General features: G+C 35.4%; 1 protein-coding gene and 1 long non-coding RNA gene across 7 annotated transcripts in view; one reads left to right on the plus strand and one right to left on the minus strand.

Annotated features, from left to right (window-relative positions):
- The window catches only part of LOC132681224 (uncharacterized), a 43,130-nt gene extending 20,851 nt beyond the window's left edge, over positions 1-22,279 (plus strand). The window contains exons 2-4 of the long non-coding RNA XR_009610951.3: positions 5,947-6,125; positions 11,249-11,319; positions 22,185-22,279. This is a non-coding gene — a long non-coding RNA (uncharacterized LOC132681224). The remainder of the gene's footprint in view (positions 1-5,946; positions 6,126-11,248; positions 11,320-22,184) is intronic.
- Positions 1-24,785, minus strand: part of ZFYVE16 (zinc finger FYVE-type containing 16) — a 53,038-nt gene that overhangs the window by 9,532 nt on the left and 18,721 nt on the right. For 5 of the 6 annotated variants that reach the window (XR_014138167.1, XM_060635449.3, XM_078448496.2 and 2 more), the window contains 10 exons: positions 21,942-22,103; positions 19,339-19,481; positions 16,896-17,271; positions 15,320-15,442; positions 14,455-14,610; positions 13,648-13,872; positions 10,522-10,604; positions 9,625-9,729; positions 8,664-8,811; positions 5,811-5,891 (listed from right to left, as the gene is read on the minus strand). Coding sequence is in view for 5 of the 6 variants with exons in the window: in XM_060635449.3 (XP_060491432.2) it covers positions 5,811-5,891; positions 8,664-8,811; positions 9,625-9,729; positions 10,522-10,604; positions 13,648-13,872; positions 14,455-14,610; positions 15,320-15,442; positions 16,896-17,271; positions 19,339-19,481; positions 21,942-22,103 (1,602 nt within the window). In the remaining variant the exon portion in view is untranslated. The other variant, XM_081796567.1, reaches the window with a different exon arrangement.

Genomic DNA, 24,785 nt, shown 5'->3' on the forward strand with positions numbered 1-24,785 from the left:
TCAAGTCTCTAAGCATATTAACAGTGACAAGTATATAATCAAAAATTACCAGAGAGAACTACAAGAAAATGTGAGCCTCTAAACAACTGAAACCAACCATGAGATAGATAGATAGCCAAGATGCTGTATTAAACACACACTTGAAAACATCTATTCTAAAATATATTTAAAGACCTAAAGCAAAACTTTCAAAGAATGAAAAGCAAATATGGGCTAAATGAATAAACATTAAAAAAAATATTAACAGAAATAGAGACTAAAAGAAAACAAAGGGAAATTCTAGAACTGAAAAGTTCTAGTAACTTGAAACTGAAACCTCAATGGATAAGCTGAATAGTAGATTGAAGATGGCAAAAAAAAAAAAAAAAAAGACTCAGAGAACATGAAGAAAGGTCAATGAAAATTATCCGATCCAAAGAACCCAGAGAAAAATGATTAAAGAAAAATAAACAGAACATCAAGGACCCAAGGGATGGTATAAAAGAGATATAGATATAAATATACATATACATATATACAGATAAAAATATACAGATATCTCCCAGGAGAAAAAGATAGGAATATTTAAAAAATAGTGGTAGGAAATTCCCAAGATTTGATGACAAATATTGACCCATATTCAAGAAGCTCCATAAATGCCAAGCAGGAAAAATATAAAGAAAACCACATAAAGGCACATCACAGTAAAACCGGTGAAAACCAAAGATAAAAAGGATATCTTGAAAACATCTGGAGAAAAGGGCACATTAAATATGGGGAAACAAATGTAAAAAATTATGCTGACTTTTCATTAGAAGCAATGGAGGCCAAGAGACAACATGACATCTTTAATGATGATTAAAACTTTCAAAGAATTCTAAATCTAACAAAAATATCCTTCAAAAATAACAAATAAATACAGCTTCAGATCAACAAAAGCCAGCCAACTGGTATTACAAAAAATGATACTGACATCTAGTGTCTACTCCAACATATAAAGAGTTTGAAGTTGTCACTCCCATTCTTACAAGAAGAAAAATACTGAACAAACTGAAAATGAACAACTCTTAGGTCAGAGGACTGAGGTCATAGGACAAAATGCTGCCCTGAAAAATGGAGCAAAATCAAAACCCACCACAAAAAAGTAAAACATGAAAAAGCCTACAATAATTTCAATAGATTCAGAAAAAGCACTCAGCAAAGTACAACATCTATTTGTGATAAAAACCCTCTCTAAAGGAAGTCTAGAGGGAACATCCCTCAACTTAATAAAGGCCTTATATGAAATAAAGGCCAATATCATACTCCATGGTGAAAAACTGAGAGCTTTACCCCTAAGGTCAGGAATAAGACAAGGATGTTCATTCTCCCCACTTTTATTCAACATAGTAATGAAGTCCTAGCCACAGCAATTAAAGAACATGAAGAAATTAAAGGCATCCAAACTGGTAAGGAAGAAGTAAAACTCTCACTATTTGCAGATGACATAATACTATATATTAAAAATCTTAGGGGTGCCTGGATGGCTCAGTCGGTTAAGTGTCCAACTTTGCCTCAGGTCATGATCTCATTCCTGAATTCAAGTCCCATGTCGGACTCTGTGCTGACAGCTCAGAGCCTAGAGCATGCTTCAGATTCTGTGTCTCCCTCTCCTGCTGCCCCTCCCCCACTCATGCTCTGTCTCTCTCCCTCTCTCAAAAATAAATACACATTAAAAATTTTTTTAAAAATCTTAAAAGACTCCACCAAAAACTTAACTAGAACTGATAAGTAACTTCAGTGAAGTCTCAGGATACAAAACCAATGTACAGAAATTGGTCGTGTTCCTATACACTGATAAACACAGAGTAAAATTAAGGAAACAATCCCATTTACAACTGCACCAAAAACAGGGGCACCTGGGTGGCTCAGTCAGTTAAGTGTCTGACTTCAGCTCAGGTCATGATCTCACGGCTTGTGAGTTCAAGCCCTGTGTCAGGCTCTGTGCTGACCACTCAGGGACTGAAGCCTGCTTTTGGATTCTGTCTCCCTCCCTGCCCCTCCCCCGCTACTGCTCGCTCACTCTCTCTCAAAAATAAACCAAAAAAATTTAAAAAAAGGAAAACAAAGCAATTGCACCAAGAACAATAAAATATCTAGGAATAAACTTAACCAAAGAAGTGAAAGATCTGTACTCTCAAAACTATAAAACACTGACAAAAGAAATTCAAGATGATACAAAGAAATGGAAAGACATTCCATGCCCATGGGGTAGAAGAACAAACATTGTTTAAAGGTCTATACTACCCAAAGCAATCTACAGATTTCATGTAATCCCTATCAAGATACCTACAGCATTTTTCACATAACTAGAACAAACAATTCTATAATTTGTATGGAACCAGAAATGACCCTGACTAGCCAAAGCAATCTTGAAGAAGACAAACAAAACTGGAGGTATCACAATTTCAGACTTCAAATTATATTACAAAGCAGTAGTAATTAAAACAGAATGGTACTAGCATAAAAATATACACATAGATCAGTGGAACAGAAGAGAAAACCCAGAAATAAGCCCACAATTATATGGTCAATCAATCCTTGACAAAGGAGGGATGAATAAATAATGAAAATGACAGTCTCTTCAATAAATGATACTGGGGAAACTGGACAGCTACATGCAAAAGAATGAAACTGGGGGGGGTGCCCCGGTGACTCAGCTGGTTAAGCATCCAACTCTTGATTTTGGCTCAGGTCATGATCTACGGTTGCATAATCAAGCCTCACTTTGGGCTTCATGCTAGGCATGGAGCCTGCTTTATGATTCTCTCCCTCCCTCTCCCTCTCCCCCTTCCCTGCTCATGCATGCACATGCTCTGTCTTTAAAAAAAAAAAAAAAAGGAATGAAACTGGACCACTTTCTTATACCATACACAAAAATAAACTCAAAACAGATTAAAGACCTAAATGTGAGACCTGAAACCATAAAAATCCTTGAAAAGAGCACAGACAGTAATTTCTCTGACATAGGTGACAGCAACATTTTTCTAGATATGTCTCCTGAGTCAAGAGAAATCTAAGTAAAAATAAACTATTGAGACTACATCAAAACAAAAAGTTTCTGCACAGTAAACACAACGAAATTAAAAGGCAACATCCTGAATGGCCGAATGTATTTGCAAATGATATATCTGATAAAGGGTTAGTATCCAAAATATATAAAGAACATATACAGCTCAATACCCCAAAAAACAAATATTCCAATTTAAAAATGGGCAGAAGACATGGGCAGACATTTCTCTGAAGAAGACATCCAGATGGCCAATAGACACATGAAAAGATGCTCAACATCACTCATCATCAGGCAAATGCAAATCAAACCACAATGAGATATCACCTCATACCTGTGAGAATGGCTAAAATCCACAATACAAGTAACAAGAGGGGTTGGTGAAGATGTGGAGAAAAAGGAATCCTTGTGTACTGCTGGTAGTAAGGCAAAGTGGTGCAGCCACTGTGGAAGGTAGCAGGGTGGTTCCTCAAAAAATTAAAAATAGAACTACCCTATAATCCAATAATCTCACTAATGGATATTTACCCAAAAAATAAATAAAAAACACTAATTCAAGGGATACATGCACCCCTTTGTTTAAAGCAGCATTATTTACAATAGCCAAACTAGGGAAGCAGCCCAAGTGTCCACTGACAGATAAACAGATAAAGAAGATGTGATACACACACACACACACACACAGAATATTACTCAGCCATAAAAAAATGAAATCTTGCCCTCTGCAACGATGTGGATAGAGGTAGAGAGTATAATGCTACGCAAAGTAAGTCAATCAGAGAAAGACAAATACGACATGATTTCACTCATATGTGGAATTAAAGAAACAAAACAAATAAGGAAAGAAAAAAAAGAGATAAACCAAGAAACAGACTCTTAAGTGTAGAGAACAAACTGATAGTTACCACAGAGGAGGTGGATGGGTGTAATAGGTGACAGGGATTAAGCAGTACACTTATCATGATGAAACAAACAAAAAACCCCAAAACATTTAAAAAGCCTGAAGATATGTGATAAGAAATAAGAAAAAATATAATTGGATACCTCACATCCATTATCAGAATGACAGAGATGGCACACAAAATTGAATCATAAAAGCTCACTTATTTTTAAAAGGTATTATTTGACAAACATGGATCTAGACAAGAGCATTTACATTCACTGCTTCAACTGGTAGACCTAGCCAATAATCAAGAAAAATAAAAGCCAGATGGACTGTAAAGAAATAAGCAAAATTACCATTATTAAAATATGATACACTGAGCTATAAAGAAAACTCTAAAAAGATCTATAGGTAAATTATTGTAAAAAATGAGAATTCAGCAGTGTTACTGGTTATAAGATAAAAATACAGAAATAAATGAATTTCTAGACATCAAAACAAAAACTTTAAAAAGATACATTTACATCAGCAATAAAATCTGTTACAGAAATAAATCAAAAGAAGACATGCAAGACCTATACAAAAACTATAAAATTTAAGTTTTTAATTTTTTAAAAGATTTTATTTTTAAATAATCTCTACACCCAATATGGGGCTCAAACCCCCAACCCTGAGATCAAGAGTTGCATGGTCTTCTGACTGAGCCACCCAGGTGCCCCTATAAAATTTCACTAAAAGACATTGAACATTACCTAAATTAAGGATAGCCCATTTTTATGGATAGGAACACTGAGAATGGAAAATAAGTCAGTTTTTCTCAAAATTAAACTAATTGATTTAACGCAATTCCAATAAAAATTCCAATGGACCATTAGGACCTGACAAGTTGGTCCTAAATTTAATGTGGAAAACTGAAAGGCTTAAAGTGGCCAAGGCACTACTAAAAAAAAGAATAAAGTATGTTCATGGCACCAAAGATAAGAGAATTTCCTATAAACCTATGTTTGAGATAGTAGGGAGGACATTAGTGAAAAAGCAGACTTAAGAATCTCCCAAAATACTCTCCTCCATAAAAAGAACAAGGGAACTAATAAAATGTCACAAGAAACTTTTTTAGAACTCTGGAAATTAACTAAAGTCTTGCAGCAATCTGGGGGATATTTATTCAAGAAAAATGGCTGGATCTTCATAAAAACAGCAAGCTTTGGGCTTTCTGTCATTTTAACTTTCCTATTCCCATCCTCTCCTCTCTAGCTGAGTGGAAGCCTTAAAAACCAATAGCCTACAATCATGGTAAAAACCAAAAGCCTGGTAGCCACAGGAAAGGGCAAAAGGAGGTCAGAGCTCCTTCAAAGTCTCATTACCAGAGAATTGATAATTTTGACTTGGGTATTTTGCCCAGTACAAAAAGGCCTTTCTCAGGGAGCATTTGTCAAAAACAATTAGAGGCCAATGATTAACAGTGGAGCCACCTGTGCAGCAGATGAACAGAAGAGGCAAACAATAGGCCAACCAAACACTTAAAAGGAAAAGCTGGAGAATGTGATGGCCATAAGGTTTTGAAAAGCTCTAACATATTTCTGGGAATTTAGAAGGCCACACACATGTACAATACTGTGTGCATGATCAGGGTGTGTGCATGCTAAGGAAACACCCTAAGTTCTCACCTCAGGCTGTTAGGCTCTGTACAGGCAGGACGTGCAGCCTATGGCAGAGTTGTTATGCTTAAGGTAGACCCAAATATTGGCAATATTCTGGTCCTTGAGTTGGGTAATGATTTCATATAAATTTGTGGTAGTGTGCTTTCTAACTTACATATGTTCTTTTGTGTCAAATACATTTTAAAAGGAAATGGAAAACATCTTTACGTTAAAACAATCTTAAAAATGAAATTCATACCTTCAACTATGCTGGACTTAGCAAGAAATCCTGAAGATGTTTTGAGAGCTCCATTGAATACCACAAAACTTGCACCTGTCACTGATAAAAAAAAAAAGTCTTAATATTGCTTTTTTTTTTTTTTTTTTTTTTTTAGAGAGAGAGCAGGAGTGTGAGCGGGGCCAGGGACACAGTGAGACAGATGGAGAGAGAGACAGAATCCCAAGCAGGCTCCACATTCAACACAGAGCCCACCAAAGGGCTCGATCCCACAACCCTGAGTTCATGACCTGAGCAAAATCAAGAGTCTGACACTCAACCAACTAAGCCAAATAGGTAGGTGCCCCTAATGTTACCTTTTTTTGAAATACTATATATTTGTTAAGTGTATAATGTGGAGCATGGCATATTTAAGTACTTGATAAATGCCATGCCCATACCATACCACTTATATTAGAAAGCTAATAAAAAAAAACTAGACCAAATTAAGATAAAAAATACTGCATAAAGGTTAGGTAATGTTTGTATCTAATAATTGACAGCTACTGTACTACTTAAAATGTTTGTGTCTATGTCAGAGAATGGGAAATCAAACATCCACTAATGGTAAGACCATAAATCAGAGCAACCTCTATGGAAGACAACTTGATAATTACCTATTAAAATTGCAATTCCACTACCAGGAATATATACATACACAAGGTTATTCATAGTACATTTTTATAAATAACCAAGAATTGGTACTCACTATGTCCATTAATAAGGAAGAAATGAATGATGAACACATAAAAAGTATAAAGTTACGTAGAATACAAAAGTTCTTTTTATACTAACACAGAATCATCTCCAAGATGTGCTAAAAGAAAAAGCAAGGTGCAGAATGGAATACATGTTATGACTTGTTTAAAAAAGTGGAAGTGGGGAGCCTGGGTGGCTCAGTTGGTTAAGCGTCCGACTTCAGCTCAGGTCACGATCTCACAGTTTGTGAGTTTGAGCCCTGCTTGTGCTGACAGCTCAGAGCCTGGAGCCTGCTTCAGATTCTTTGTCTCCCTCTCTCTGCCCCTTCCCCACTTGCGCTCTCTCTGTCTCTCAAAACTAAATAAAAAATTAAAAAAAATTTTTTAAGTGTAAGGATGATGTGTGTGTGTATTTGCTTAAATATACATGCAAGCAAAAATTTTTCTGAAAGGATGTACAAAAAATTGATAACACTGGTTTGGTTGCCTGTGGGGAGGAAAAGAGATGAGCTTCACGGTCAAGGGAAGAAAGGAGGTTTTACACTGTAGATATTTATACCTTTAAAATTTTATAAAATATATACCTATTCAAACAAATATTAAATAGTTGTTGAGTTTCAATAACAAAAGTGTTAATGACATGTTAAATTAAAAATATAAATATCCAGTAAAATCTTCTACTTAATAGATATCTACTAATATAAGAAGGAAATATGTTAATGTCAACAATGGCCATACCTTGGCACTATTTTTTCTTTTACTATTTTTTAAAACATATTCTCTAAACTTACTGTAAATATATATTACCTTTATAATCAGAGGCAAAAATTTTATTAGCAGCTAGAATATCAGACTTTTAAAACTTTATTTTTTATTTAAAATACTTAAAAATTCTTTTAAGTTTATTTACTTATTTTGAGAGGCAGCGAGAGAGCAAGGGAGAGGCAGAGAGAGAGGGTGAGAGAGAGAATCCAAAGCAGGCTCTGCAGTGTCAGTGTAGAGTCCAACACGGGGCTCTACCTTACAAACTGTAAGATCATGACCTGAGCCAAAATCAAGAGTCAGACAGTTACCTGATGAGCCACCTGGTGCCCCCTTTTTTAAAAATACTTTTTAAAAAATATGTATCTTATAAAAATGTATTACTTTTATGAAATACTCACTTTCACTTAACTTTCAATTTGTTAGGCCCTCTATTGCAAGGATTTGGCAATCACAGTAGTCATTGAGGCCATTCAGCCAGAAGTGAGAGTAATGACACTCACATAAGCTACTCTACCACCTTTACCATTTTTATATCCCCAGCCACTTATAATTTTATAAATCATTCTCGGGGCGCCTGGGTGGCATGGTCAGTTAACCTTCCGACTTCGGCTCAGGTCATGACCTCATGGTTCATGGGTTCAAACCCTGCATCAGGCTCTGTGCTGACAGTTCAGAGCCTGGTGCCTGCTTTGGATTCTGTGTCTCCCTCTCTCTCTGCCCCTCCCCAACTCACGCTCTATGTGTCTCTCTCTCAAAAATAAATAAACATTAAAAAAAATTATAAATCATTCTTCATTCTTTATCCACCCTGTACTCCCCTAAGAAGAGTTGAAGCAAAGAGCAAACAAAGGTGACAAACACCTCATTCCAGAGAGAAATTACTGAAAATAAAATTCATACCACATGGGATAAATTAAACCTGAAGATATCAAAATAAATATAATGTTTAACCTTTAAACCTAATGTAGCCCAAGAAAAAAACACAAATTAGAAGCAATTTTTAATCTCTGTAGCTAAAATTTTATTTTTTATTTTATTTTATGTTTTCTTTTATTTTTGAGACAGAGAGAGAGTGTGAGCAGGGGAGGGGCAGAGGGAGACACACAATCCGAAGCAGGCTCCAGACTCTGAGCTGTCAGCACAGAACCCAAGGTGGGGCTCGAACTGGTCAACCGCTAGATCATGACCTGAGCCGAACTCAGACACTCAACCGACTGAGCCACCCAGATGCCCCTGTGTAGCTAAAATTTTAAAGCAAACTGTATTATCATCATCAATTCAGCAAATAAGTAAAATATATATATTTCCCCTTTGGATGGAATTCCATTTATTGAGGTCCTTTTATAGATCAATACTAGGAACCAACACTTACCTTTTCTAGGATGGCCAGTGGCACTGTTGGCCTGTGTTTGATAAATGCCATCATTCTGTATACAGACTAGGTGAGAATCTGCTTCAGTACTAAAACTAGCTCCAATGCTAATGACATGCTCATTAGAAGAATTTATAACTTTCATCACCTGGGGGAAAAAAAAACCACCATTTAGAAACACTATTAACATGCTATGTCCTTATTAGTTACAATCATTCAAAGGGCCACATTTCCAACCAGCTTCTAAGCTTCTTCTTTATTATCAAGCTTTGGTCTAGACAACTCCCTGAGAATGTGATAGAAACCAATGTTTTAACATAAAATCACCTCAATTAACAGATAGAACAGTAAAGGGGCACCTGGGTGGCTTAGTCAGTTAAGCCTCTGACTCTTGATTTTGGCTCAGGTCATGATCCTACTGTCTGTGAGACTGAGCCCCAAATTGGGCTCTGCCCTGAAAGCGTGCACCCTGCTTGGGATTCTCTCTCTCCCTCTCTCTGTACCCCTCCCCTGCTTGTGTGCACTCTCTTTCTCGGTCTCAAAATAAACATTAAAAAAAATAGTAAAGAAAAAACAAATCCCTTATTAGGAAACAAATCTAAAATTTCAAAAATATTGGGGTGCCTGGGTGCTCAGTTGGTTGAGCGTCCGACTTCGGCTCAGGTCATGATCTCGCGATTTGTGAGTTCGGGCCCCGCAGCAGGCTGTGTGCTGACAGCTCGGAGCCTGCAGCCTGCTTCGAATTCTGTGTCTCCCTCTCTGCCCCTCCCCTGCTCATACTCTGCCTCTCTCTGTCTCTCAAAAATAAATAAATGTTAAAAAAATTTTTTTTAATTTCAAAAATATTATTTTTTGCCATTATGTATTAGACAGTCTGATTCAAAACAAATTTAACACACCTTTAAAGAAATCTAATGTTCAATAATTATCTTCAAAATCTGCATGAAGAAATTAAACTTACATCATTGTATTTTTTCCGAGGTATTTTTATGCAGCTCTTCCCCATTTCCATATGAATCAATAGCTGGTCTATGGTATGCAAGGTATACTGGTAATTTCGAAGGTCCTACATATAAAATAATGACATTTCCATAAACCTTAAACTATCCATGAGCATTTTACCCATTCATTAAATACTTTTTTAATAATGTCCATCATTTTAAGACTTGTGATATATAACTATCAAAATGCCATACAGAAAGTAGTACCAACTTGAAAAACCAACTAATTCTCCTAGCTACTCCACAATAGTAATAAAGAATATCATTCTCAGGAAAAATTCTGTAGTATTTAGGGGTGATGTCCTCTTTCTAATTATAAATCTTCCAAAATAAGTCTTCAAAGTAAACATGTATAAATTAAAAATAAGTCCACTCAAAAAAAAAAAAAAATAATAAGTCCAAATACTTTTTTATGGTTACAAATAAAACAATTATTTAAATTAAAGGTAGAAGGGAACCTGAGATTATCTAATCCAATCCTTCCTATTACAAATGAGGAAACTCAGGCCACAATTTGCTCAAAATCACCAAACTGACTGACTTTACTAACATTGTTACTAATTACTTTTACTAACACTTCAATAACTGTGTAGATCTCACATTACCTAAATGTGTTAGCAATGCAGCAGAATGAATCAAAAGGCAATCAGAATCAGGTACACATAAATTAAGAGATGTATTCTAAAAAGCAATCCATTAGAAACAGAGCCCATTTATCTAAATAAAGATATATTATAAACAAACTCTCATTATACCAAATATGCCAAATTAATAGAGGAAAATGCAAACATATAAAATATGCTAAATAAAATATTAAAGTTAACAATGTAAGAACACTTAATTGTTTGATTACTCACAACAAGTAAGTTCATAATAGTATGTCCTATTTCTCCAAAAAGAGGTTTTCGGCCTCTGATACTTGTTAGAGGAGCAGGATATACTATAGATAAGAAAGGAAAACTGGTTACCATCAATAAAACCCGAAAAAAGTCTTGAATTTATTACTTCTAATTCTCATTTTTCAAAGATTATGGATAGATACCACCCAATCAGTTCTCTGGGGAAAGTGAGAGATACATTAACCCATAGTGTGTATTTACTGGAGGCTACACTGAACTGCAAACTTTATATACATTATCTTATTTAAGCCCTAAAACAACCCAGTGAGGCAAGTATGTCTACCCATACTTTACAAATGGGAGAGGAGAGACACAGAAATTAATAAAATTGTCTATGGTGACTAAGTTAATCACCAGTGAAACAGATTTGAAATTAGGCTTGCTTCATTCCAAAGTATTTAATCTTTTCATTATACATGTTGATTTCACAAAACGATAATGGCTGGAAAATTAGTGATCTGATATACCCCTATAAAGTTCTGACAATTTAAACAGAAATGAATAATTCAGGATTTTTAAGACATTTAAAATTAATATTCAATTGTGCTAATTTACAGATGGTAGTAAACTTTTATAGTTCTTGGGTCAGCATGATAAAAGGGGTACACAGAGTCAAAAAAAATCAATGCAGAGCAACAGAAGAAAGGTGGAGTCTATCACCTAACTACTTTTCTCTTCCTTTAAGGCACTATAAATATTATTCACCAAAAGGAAAAGGTATTTGGTTAGCAGTGCAGCACGCTTCTGGAAGAAAAGGTAAGACATTTCTATAACAATAAAAAGCAGAAAACATTTTAACTTTCAGTTCTCAGCCTAGTTCTTAAACAAACCTCTCTCATACCTGTCATACAAATATTCTTTCTTAATATTCTAAGAAAACACATATTACCTGACATTATCTATTTTTAAAATTTAAGTCAGAGCAACTCACATCTTTGCTATTACAAACATACTTTTTGGTTTTTAAAAGGACAACTATGTTATTTAGAGGGCAGAGGGTACAGAATGGAAAAAGACACAGATGTTAGTGGTAAAAGACATTAAAATGATAAGTGATCTGATTAAGATAAATGATGACTTTTCACTCCATCTTTTATGAATGAGGGAGCATCCTTTACAACTTGAAGTAATTTTTTTTTAATTTTTTTTTTACATTTATTTATTTTTGAGAAACAGAGTGAGACAAAGCGTGAACGGGGGAGGGGCAGAGAGAGTAGGAGGCACAGAATCTGAAGCAGGCTCCAGGCTCTGAGCAAGCGGTCAGCACAGAGCCTGATGCGGGGCTCGAACCCACGAACTGTGAGATCATGACCTGAGCCGAAGTCGGACGCTCAACCGACTGAGCCACCCAGGCGCCCCTACAACTTGAAGTAATTTTATTTGAAACAGTATTTTCAAAGGTTATGGCTTATTTAGAAAGACAACGTTCTGTCAGGGTTACAAAGGGATCTCTTAAATCACCTAATCCAACACTGAATGATAATCCAAACAAACGGTCTCAATGCAAATGTGTAGATAATCCCCACTTTCTACTACTATTTCTAATAATTACTGCTTTCAGACCATTATTTCTATCCTTTAATCTTGGAACTCTAACTTTTGTCATTAAATTTTCCATACATCCATTTTCTCTAACACACACACACACACACACACACACACAGTACTTCCAAGTTCATGCCTAAAGAGGCATGGACACCATGCCTCTTTATATCTAAAATCCACCAATACATAAAGAACTCAGAAAACAGCTAAAACTAATTAACTTCTATGTATGTACAGGTTTCTCCCTCATCCAAGTTTGCTTTAATACCACTTTGCTTTTACAAAAGACCTATGTGACTTCCTGTTTTCACTATGAAACAGATTTTTGTGCTTATGAAGTGGTGATAGCTTCTTTCCTTTATGCCATTTTGGCTTTAAAAAGGTTTTATAGGAATGTTCTACTTTCAGGTAGCAGGAAAAACCTGTATAACTCATGATTTTTATCCTCATCATCACTAAACAGCTATCATAGCTTTTGGGCTCCAACCCCTGTGATCTTCTGATAAGTCCCACAAGTTGCTCCATGATTTTGCTTCTTTGAGCATGAGAAAAACAGATTTAGTATCTATAAGTGATACTAACCAAAACACTGGCCAAAGTTATATATTATATGTTCCATAACGACTTAAGGTTATATATTGACCTAACTTCTCATAAAAATAGCATTCAAATATTTATATCAGAGACAAAATATCAGGCTGAATGTATGAAATAACTGACACAGAATTAAATTTCTTAAGCTCTGTAGTTTATACAATAAAAAACCTGAAATAAAATTTACTTTTTACATAATAGCATCACATATCACATGTTTAAATCCTAAATGGTAAAGACCTCCCCCTAAAATCAAACAGCATAATAAATTTGCCAAAGAGGGAGATTTATATCTCACTGAATTTGCCCATCTTGAAATATTTTATAAATTTTATAAACCCCCTACATTTAATTTTCCTCCAAGAAAATACCTATTTTAATTAAATTATAATCAAATACCTAAAATTTCATTAGATATATTTTACATGCAATAAATAATTTCTTGAAAAAAGTCAGGGATGAAGGGTGGGAATTCAAAAAGTTTAACACCAGAAATTATTTCAACTTAGAAATAACCATATACATAAACCCAGACCATTATTTCATAATCTTTCATGTTTGGTTTTATGATGTACACAAATTTAGAGGGGAAATCATTTACCTTCTTAAAATATAGGAAATGTAACAAAATGTACTCCCTACAGTATATGCTTTTAAGAAAACTTTTCAATGTTTTCTATGTTTTGTTCTAAAATTTAAAAACAAATTTTTTTAAGGTAAGTTAATATAGCTATCAACATCTAAAACTTCATGATATACCAAGGTTGTCTAGACAGTTCATTTGGTAGTAGAGAAAGGCTATTTTGGAATTTTAAAAATATATCAAAACAAAAGTAGTCCCCTTAAATCCATTAAAAAATTGATTTTAATGATATCACTGAAATTCTTATTTTACATTTAGTACATATGAACCTATGTGATTTAACTTATTATTCTAAAACTTACCTTTATATTCTGCACCCAGTCTCAACATTAAACGCATAGGAAAAACCTTTGCCCAGGGAATCTCTAGCTTCTGGATAAGAATTCCACAAAGAAAAGGATTACTTGGTAATAGGAGATCATCAAGTTTCTGAAAAGTAGGTGTAATAAACAGAAATCCTCCATGATCCTTGCTACTGAGAAAACTCTCAGTAAAAGTTATATTGTCCAAGTTTTCTATGTATTTTCCTAGAAATAAAATCATTAATAAGAAGATTTTTAAATTGTTCTGAGAGGCATTCTAAGTTTGAATGTTGCAGTATAAACTTTCTTAAATAAAAGCAATGTAGATTTTTTTTTTCTTATTTCCACTCTTGAAGCATCATCAATTGAGTAACTTATGTGTACAAAGCTCAGTTATTCCTGGAGACTGAGAATTGTGAACAAAATTTTGAAAATGTTTCTAACCACAGGTGGTTTAAAATTTTTCTCTGCACTGCATGACCAAGTGAAAATTCTTATCTCCCCCAATCCTACACAGATAGTAAGAAAACAATATAGACATATATAAAAAAATGAAGGCAAATATATTTCCATTTTTAAAATTAAAAAAAAACTGTTTAAAGACACTAATTACATAAAATGCTAGATTTAAGGTGACTGAAAATGATGAAAATTGAAAATGACTGAAAATGACTGAAAATCTTTTAAGACATCAGCAATCTCTTCACAAAATAAATCTTTAGCACAGTTAGCATAGCCAAAAGCATAAATGCCTTTAATTAATTTATCCATCCCCTGGTCTGAACAGTTCAAAATAAAATGCTATACCTTTTACAGCATCCTTATAGATGGTGATAAATAGTTTGAAGATGTCGGTCGGAATAGCATCTTCATTTGGCAAACATAATAATAGAATAATTATTTCTGCCTGTCCCAAGCCATGCAATCCATTGGTTGAGAAGTACCAATATTTGTCTGAGGAATCTTAAGTGATAAAAGCATACAACTATAAATGTCAACTTCTTTTAACCACAGAAACTAATGTAGTTGTCCTTTGCATGAAGCACAACTTTTCAAATTCCTTATTTTCCCAAAGTTCTCCTCACAAAAAAAACACTTTAAATTATATAAGATTAATGTAAAAGAAAGGATGAAAGATTATCTTATAGAGTCAATTAATAAATAACACTAAAATAAAAAATAAAATAAAAGATGCACTAATATGCTGAAATGTAGTGGGTAAGAATCAATTAAGTTTGTTTCAGAGAATGAAACGCTGAGAGATGCATTGTTAAGTACTGAGGATTATTTACTTCCTTACTTTTAATTAGGTCACATGTCACTTACTCTAAAACTGTCTTTATTGCTATTAAATCAAGATTCTTATTTAATTACCAAATTTCAATTCATCTAAAAGCTATATGAAACACAGTCAATTATATCTTTAATATCAAAATATAGCTCAGCTAGGAGCCCATAAGCTTAACCTAGCACTGACTGAAAGACACTAGTAGAAATCTTTAAGCTTTCATTTCAAGTTCCACTGAATATAAATCTAAAAAATCTATATTCCTTTGTGGCTAAAAATTCAATACCCAATGCTTACTTTTTATAGTTGCCAGTCAAAATTCAATTAATTAATTTCAGAAATTCTGCATACCAATTAGGCAAAGAAAGATTAATCATTACTTACAAAATACTATCTTGACATTCACAAGTAGATTAGCATTTAAGACAAATGTAACAGGACGAAAACTTTTGCTTTCAAGAAGCAAAATGATTTGCTCATGAGATGGGTGTTCTTCTATTACAGGCACTAAATCATGAAAGTAACATATTCGTTAGAATATAACTTCCAGTTAAATATGCTTGCAATAAAAACAAAAAAACACATTTAGAAATCCTTCAATAGCTTGATCAAACTTAGTAACAAAAGCAAACCCATTTCATAAAAATCAGTCAATGCCCTGGACAACTATTATTATGTACTCATTCTTTTCTATTTATGTAAAGATATTAATTCTATAATACATATAAGCCCTGACATAGTATATTATATATGTAGTATATATGCAAATACGTTGATTAAACAGCATATTTATGCAATTTTAAAACACACATTTTTGTAAAGTGGATTCCAGACTGCCAGCCACTCTATTTATAAATTCTGAAATTTACAACTCTTGAAAGTACAGCTTTATAACTCTCAAATTGTACATACTGCTTGCTGCCGTATGCCCTATGTCAGTGACCAAGTGTCAAAAAACATCTTGATATCATCAACAGGAAAACAAGCAAAGTATAGGACTTAAGGTATTTCTGCCACTACAGGCAGGTTCATGAAATAGCTCCTACTGACAGAACAGAGATCCTAAGCTTTATTCCCCTATATTATGATGCACAGAACATAATCATTTCATGTTGCAGGATGCAGCATAATGCCTGGGGTGACAAGGATGTATCCTAGGGAACTACTCTGAGTTGGGAGCTAGCCACAGAAACTCCAGCTTGAAAAGGACCTTAGGGATCGTACAGGTTCTCTTCTTTTACACAGGAAACTGAAGCCCATAGAGATTAAATAACATGCTTCAAGTCATAGATGTATTAAGTAGTAAATGAGGAACTAAAGTTCCTAGTTTGTTGTCCAATCCAATACTCTCTTCTTTGGGCGCTATGCTCCTTTAAAGAAAAATGATATGGGGGGAGGGGGGCAGGGGAAAAAATAACAAAACCCTAACACAATGGAAATATTTTCAGGACTAAAAATCAATGAGTTTCCCTGTTGAACTAGACTTTTGCCTCATTCTAAATTAGGGACTCAAGATGTCATAAATGAATCATATCCATTCAACTCAAAAGTTCAGATCTTTTTAGAATTTGTTTTCACATAATAAGACTTTTTGTAAACTTAAGATACCAAGCCATAGTACATATTTCAACCAAATTGTCTAAGCCTAAAAAGTACATTTCATACATCACAAAATTCACCAGTACATTCTTTCAAAAAAACCCTCTTTTAAAATTTAAATAGGGGCACTTGGGTGGCTCAGTCGGTTAAGCGGCCGACTTAGGCTCAGGTCATGATCTCACGGTCCGTGAGTTTGAGCCCCGCGTCGGGCTCTGTGCTGACAGCTCAGAGCCTGGAGCCTGTTTCAGATTCTGTGTCTCCCTCTCTCTGACCCTCCCCCGTTCATGCTTTGTCTCACTCTGTCTCAAAAATAAAATAAATAAATATTAAAAAAAAAAAATTTAAATAACTGCTATCCTACCTGATCCCTTTTCTCCAGATGCAACCATAAGAGGGGGCAAACTGTCCTCATCATTAGGTAGAAGACTAATCTTATTGCAGACATTCTTGTCAATATCACACAGTAACCTATAATCCGAAGTACTAGCAACAGGTAAATTGCTGTGAACTAAGACATCAGTAGGAGTAGGTGGTCCCTCAATTTCTGCAAAAACATCATCATTTAGTGTAAAAGAACAAGAAGTAGGTAACCCCTCAGTTCCTGTGTTTATAGGCAGTTTTTCCACAGATGGAACCTGAGAAATAGAACTCCGAATTATGTCACTTGTAATCTCTCCTATCTCATTGTTTGCTTTCTCCACTGCAGTAGAATGGGCATGATCCACTGTGTTTACTGTCTGTAAAATATGGAATTAAAAAAACAAAACAAAACACATCAGTTCATATTCTCTGTTCAACTGTGAAATGTTAATCGCTATAACCAAAGATACCTTTTTAACAAGAATAAATAAAACCAAAATGGGCTCGGAAATTCTTCAGAAGCCAAATTTGCCAAGAAACAGTACCATTTTGCTTCTCTAAATTCTGAAGAGTAAGACTTAACTTTACTATATCATATACTCAGTAGGTGTTAATGACTTTAATTTTATAGACTAGAAAAAGGAGGCAAGAAGAACTTCAGGATCCTGTACCATATCACACACTAAGCAAATTTAGTTCAACTAAACTCTCCTGACAATAGCCAAAAAGCCTTGGGTGTGGGGAGGGGACCAAGGGAGAGATCAGCAGGTAAAGCAGGGAGGGGAGTGGTTAGGAAGCAGAGTGGTAGGTATATTCCTCACTAGTAACCACCAATAAACAACATTTCAAGCTGGCTTCAGTAAAGCCCCTTTCTTTTTGAACTGGCCAAAGCTGAGTCATTATTAAATGAGAACCAGTTTGAACTCAAGTAAATCTTACTAGCCTGTTTAGAACTTTTATTTTGTTAAAATATCAATTGAGGGTAGGTGTTAGCTAAGAAACATACTTTGGGTAATTATGGCTATTTGTAAATTCTAGCTCATGAACCCTGACAAAAAAGCATAGGTTTATATGCTATGTGAATTTAAACAGAGTAGGATACATAACAATCTTGTCTACACCCAGGATAAATCAGGTAACTGGCACAGAGTAGATGCTCAATAAATTTGTTTACTGAGTAAAAGCATTCCAACTTCATGTATTAATACTCACTTCTATTAATATTTTGCTACTTTACAATAAGAGTTCTTAGTGGGCTGGGATTCCGTCTTACTTATCTTTTATTTAACACCTAGCATATTTGTTTAAATGCAAACATAAATACCACTATCAGATACTTTATTGAATGTATGAAAATCACTAAACACATATTAGTCTAAATTAAATTACTAAATCTCAGTTCTATTTTGTTACACCAGAGGTTCTTAAAACGTAAGTCAGGGGGGCGCCTGGGTGGCTCAGTCGGTTAAGCGTCCGACATCAGCTCAGGTCATGATCTCATGGTTTGTGGGTTTGAGCCCCGCGTCAGGCTCTTTGCTGACAGCTTAGAGCCTGGAGCCTGCTTTGGATTCTGTGTCCCCCACCCTCTCTCTGTTCCTCCCCTGCTTGCACTCTCTCTCTCAAAAATAAATAAAGATTAGGAAAAATTTTTTTAAAAATGTGAGTCAGAGATCTCTGAGGTCCTCAAGATCCTTTCAGGGAGTCAGTGAGGGCCTAGGATTTTCTTCATATAATTTAACTAAAAGCAACATAACACAACAGACTGAATATGGAAGATGTGAGAATCTTGTATTAAGACAGACATCAAAGAATTTTGCAAAAATATGAAAGTGTCATTCCTCTCACTCAACTTTTATTTTGAAATGTCTATAAAAATACTACTTCTATTAATATGACAAATTTATTTTTAAATTAACTTTTATATTTTTCACAATTTTAATACAGGAATTATCACTAGGTATAACCCACATAACCTATAGTAGCTCTTTGAAGGTCTAAGTAAGTTTTAAGAGCATAAAGGCATCCTGAGAGCAAAAAGTCTGAGAATCATGACCTTAAACTGACATTAAAAAAGGTAAAATCTGGGGTGCCTGGGTGGCTCAGTCAGTTAAGCATCTGGCTCTTGATTTCTGCTCAGGTCATGATCTCACAGCTTGTGAGACTGAGCCCCATGTTGGGCTCTGCCCTGACAGGGTGGAACTTGCTGAGGATTCTCTCTCTCCCTATCTCTCTGCCCTTCCCTCTCACATGCATGTTCTCTTTCTCTCTCTCAAAATAAATGTTTTTAAAAAAGGTAAAATCTAAAATATATTCACTACATCATATATTTCTCACTTTAGGAAGCTCACAGTATTAAAAAAAATAAGTACTATAATAATCATGCTACATAATATACTTAAAATAAAATCTTATTAAATCAACAAGTCATTCTTTAGATTCCTTACCAAGGGCATATCAGGCAAGAGAGGACTAACGTCTTCAGGACATCTTTTACTTCCAGATGATAATTTTGTTGTATCTGCAACCTCACCATTGGGCAGTATACCATCTGCGAACCATACTCTTTTCTGTTCTTTGGAGCATAATCCTAGGATCAGTTTATAAAGTAAAGTACTTGAATTTGGTAATATTACAATGATTTAATACTAAATCGGTCGGGAAGTGATTTCAAAAGCTTCTTGCTACCCATTGGCAAGACCTGCCTTCTCAGGATTGCAAAGGCCTAGAGAAATGACCTTTTATGATTTATCTACCCAGAATGGAAGTCTTTTCCTAATTCATAAAAAAGGAAGGAGTAACACTGGTAATTACATACTCAGAATAAGTGGACAGGAGAGGTTATATCTTTAGGACACTGGGGGCAGATTTAAAGCCTGTATTACTAAGCATACGTTTCTGAGGAGTGAGTGAAAACTGAATAAAATTTAAAGACCACAGCACAAGGTGGAAAAATGGAGTACACTGGAGGATGGTAGATAAGCAAAGAAAAACATGGAAAAACAGAAAGAAGTATAAAAAGTCTAAAAAGGGCAACAAGATCACTTGTGCATCAGAGGTCATTTCTTATTTTTAATTTACTTAACAAAAGAAGCATAATAATTTTTGTTCTTATAATATGGATATTGGATTTTATTAATATTTCCCTCCCAAATTTGGAGAAAATAATTAGCTATCAGCGTAAATATATGTTCTCTTTTATTACAAAGCATCCACAGATGGAGGTTATGAAAAAAGCTGCCAGATGGTTTTAGAATATAAAAATCAAAAGATTGGCATCTACCTTCTAGAACATAATACAGATAACACTGAGAAAACTGGCATCACATATAACTTTTGCATTATGGATAGACATTGTAAATAAGGTATCTTTTGGGGCGCCTGGGGGCTCAGTCAGTTAAGCATCTGACTTTGGCTCAGGTCATGATCTCAGGATTTGTGAGTTTGAGCCTCACACCAGGCTCTGTGCTGACAGCTCAAAACCTGAAGCCTGCTTCAGATTCTGTCTCCCTCTCTCTTTGCCCTTTCCCCACTTGCACTCTGTCTCTGTCTCAGAAATAAATAAATGTTAAAAAAAATTTAAATACGGTATCTTTCATGTATCTGCAATACTTTTATAATTTAATAATTTAGGATGTCAACATAAGACAATATGTAAATATTTTTAAAAATTTTTTTTAATGTTTATTTATTTGTGAGAGAGAGAGAGAGAGAGAGAGAGTGAGTGTGAGCGGGGGAGGGGCAGAGAGAGAGGGAGACACAGAATCTGAAGCAGGCTCCAGGCTCTGTCAGCACAGAGCCCGATGCGGGGCTCGAACTCATGAACCATGGGATCATGACCTGAGCCAAAGTCAGACGCTTAACCGACTGAGCCACCCAGGCGCCCCTAGAATATGTAAATATTTTTAAAGTATATTTATTCATTTTAGAGCTATAATATACAACCATATATTCTGAATCTTATTTAAGTTATAATGACAAATGGAAAACAGTTGTATTAAGAGATAAACTGAGGGGCACCTGGGTGGCTCAGTTGGTTAAGCATCCAACTTCGGCTCAGGTCATGATCTCATAGTGAGTTCAAGCCCTGCATTGGGCTCTGTGCTGACAGCTCAGAGCCTGGAGGTGCTTCGGATTCTGTGTCTCCCTCTCTCTCTCTGCCCCTAGCCCACTCATTCTCTCCCTCTCTCTCTCTCTCTCTCATAAACATTTTAAAAAAATGTACACAGGCTTTACTGAAGACCCTAAACCACAACAGCTGTAAAAAAAAAAAAGACCAGAGAACCCAAAGATTTTTAAATACGTTTTAAAAACATTTTATTGTAGTAAAATATACATTTAAAAACACATTTTTGAAGAGAGGGAGATGTGCCAGTTACTTACTTGTCTCTCAAACCCAAGGCCACCCTTCTATATAAGGTGCTCTTTGATGCCAGGCTAAAGTCTGGAGAGTGCAACTCCCAGACCCCCTTGCTGGTTGGCTCTGACCATGTTCTGCCAATAGTGTTGGTGGGAGACTGGAAGGTGGGAAGAGAAGGAATTGTTTCCAATTCCTTCCAGGATCCTTACAGCAGCAGTACCACCAGATACACGTGCATGCCATGCAATTTTCAGTACTCCTAATATCAAGCCTGGATCACTCCTTTGCTCAACTGAACACCAATTGTATGAGAGCCCTTGATGGTTCCAGGATTTGCCACTTGGTGCTCCCCCAGAAATCACAATACCAGCCACATAGTACCCCAAGCCCTGAATCCCAGTTCTGAGAACCAAACACCTCATGGTACTCCTGCACTGAGTTCTAGAATACTGCCTTTCACCGTTCATTACCCCAACCCTATGGGTAGTGGTTGTTTCCTGCAGTTAGCAATCTCTGAGTCACTTGAGCATGCCATTTTTGCTCTTCCAGCCTTCTAACACATATACCTACCAGTTCCCCGTACTAAATTTCTTCTGATATCTAGTCTAGTCCTCGCTAGACTCTATCAAACTAGAAAAATTCCATTAAAAATTATCTTTAGTCTAAAACACAGCATTTTCTTCTAATTACCTTCAACACTTGGTTGTTTAAGTGCTGAGATCGGTAAAGTTGTAGGGGAAGGTATACTGGATGTTTGACTCTCCTGAAGAGGCTGGATGTTGGCACATTCATCAGAATGATTAGATTTAAGATTAGAACCAGTTGGACTCATCATCCTTTCGAATGCCTGAGCTATAAAGGGGAAAAATATTAAAATATTAAAATATTTTTGAACTTCAAAGTAAATTATGATAAATTATCTATTTTTTCAAGTTGTGAGGAGAAAGAACTCAATGGCTAAGCAAGAAAAAGAAGTGGCACTTGGCAAAAACAATGACCTTACTCCAGCTGGCAGCACCCTACTTCACTATAAGTTACCAATTGTCTCAATATTCTATTTAGCATATGTTTGATATCTACTAAAGGAAATAACTGCTATTTAATATGACTGTCTTGGTTTTTGTCCTTGTACCCCTACAGTCTGTTTTTGACACAGTTCAGTGTGATTCTTTTAAGACATAAATCCTATCACATCATTCCTGTTTAAAATCCTTTAATTGGTTCCCAACTGGAGTGAAAATCCCAGTTGTTACAGTGGCTCACAAGACCCTACACAGTCTACATCCCTACCTCCTCTGTCTTCCCACTTAGCTCTCTGACCTCATCTCTCACTACGATCCCACTTGCTCATTATGATCCAGCCACCAGGCCTCCTTGTTCTTCAACAAGTCAAATAAGCACTCTCCTAGCTTAGAGTCTTGGCTCTTATTCTCTCTGCCTGGAATGTTCTTCCACAAATACTCACTTTATTCTCAGCTTTATTCTCTCACTTAAGTCTCTGCTCTCACGTCATATCATAAAGCCTTATTCTGCCCAACATTAAAAAACACTACTTCTTGTTACCAATCCGGCACTATCCATCCCTCTTATAATCTTTTATTTTCATTTAGAATATTATCGCCATCTGATATCCTCTTTCCTAACTATCCATCTCTCCCCACATTCCTAAGCTCCACGAGAACAGGAAATATATTCTTTCACAGCTAGAGCTCCAAAATGCAAAATATTGCTTGAATGTTGGTGAATGATTTTTTATCCAAATAACATAGAACAGGCACTGAGAGCTCTCCCTTCAGCATTTCTCCAAACCAATCTGCTAGATATGTTGCCACTGCTACAGTCATCTTCCTCAAAGGCCACTGAATGACAGCACTCTCATGAATCAGCTTCCCCTCACCAAATAAAATCCAAACATCTTACTCTGAGTTTTGAGTAATGTCCAACTTGCCCCAAGTCTACCTAATGGCACTCACTAGCAGGCTTCCTTGAAACTTACACAGTCTCAGCACAGCTTCCTCATTATCCATAATCTCTATTTAAACTATCTTTTCTTCTTAATCCTTATGGAATCTAACAACCCTTCTTGAGCCATCTTTCTCATCTTATTTAATAACATTATTTTAAATGGTCACGTCTACCATCTTCAACCCTAAAGTTGATATTAAAATAACTTGTGTTTGTTTTCTTGTGGTGTATAAATTAATGTTAAATAGAACTGTGAGAATATATTCTAGAAGGTATCATACAGAATAAATAAAACAGATAACTAAATAACCAAATTCATTCCAAGATATTTTCTTTGAGAAACCAAAGCATGATCCCAAAATCCTACTGAGTCTCTTTAATGACTGCATCTTTTCTCCTGGTACCTTACAGTCAAAATGTTTGAATGTTCACCTAAAACTCTGACATGTCAACTCAAATAATGTTTCAAATATTAGTGGCTATTTTATTTTTTTTCAAGTAGGGAGAGAGAATTATGTGGGAGCCTGAATTCTATTCCTGAATTCTAGCAGGCTGTCTGACCACCAGCACCAGCAGTCTTCTGGGGCTACTGAAACAGCATGGGAAAAAAACCAAAACAACTATAAAGTCTTAAACTAACCTCTTCATAAACAATGTTGGTAATATGGAAATATAAAAAGTTCACACTCTGTTATCTTCCAGAGCAAGGGGCAACAACAGGGAGTAAAGTAGCTTACCTCAGGCTAACAGACTCCCATCAGAGCTTTTTGGAAAACTGATGAAAAATTTTATCTTCATTCAAAAGAGAAAAACAAATTATTATCAGGTATTTATTCTCCTAGCTCACAGGGGAAGCAGTACCTGAGCTAAAAGCACAGGTCTGGTATTGAAAAGTCCCAAGTCATATTTGCTGGGAATTAAACTGTCAACAAATCTTTCAAAATGCCAAGAAGTACTCAAAAGAGCAAATGTGTATTTGAGGGAAAAAGCACAATACAACACACACACACACACACACACACACACACACACACACACTGTGAGAACACAAATAAGACTACCAAGACTATTGCTGATAATGGTAGCTAAGCTAGGGAGCCAGAAACAATGGGAAATTCATACAAACAAAATTCTAAAATTGAGAAGGGAAAAAAATATGAGACAAAATGTGCTAATACTGTGACAGTTCTATGAATTTATATATAAAATCATAAATATTACTACCTTATTTTTTATTCCCATCTTAGATTATAATTTTCTAAAGGGTGGGAACAATTATCTTGCCTTATGCTATTAGTGTGTAACACTAAATACTATTCAACAGTAACTATTCTATAAAAGTTTAGATTAAGATGATAAGGATGACAATGATGTTGACAAAACAAATAGGCAGATGAAATGCAGCATTTAGGGACTTGGTACCTGTTAAAAGTTAATGAACTGCCACTCCAGAAACTGCTTCCTTTCCGGATTGGTAGTATTAATTGTGAGAGTAGAACAAAAAGAAGAGAAACCAAGCCGTGGGATGGCCCACCTAAGCCAGATAAGTCAACACTAGGTCCTCGCCTT

Source organism: Panthera onca, chromosome A1 (genome assembly GCF_046562875.1).
Source record: "Panthera onca isolate mPanOnc1 chromosome A1, mPanOnc1 haplotype 2, whole genome shotgun sequence".
In the NCBI taxonomy this organism is placed as follows: domain Eukaryota; kingdom Metazoa; phylum Chordata; class Mammalia; order Carnivora; family Felidae; genus Panthera; species Panthera onca.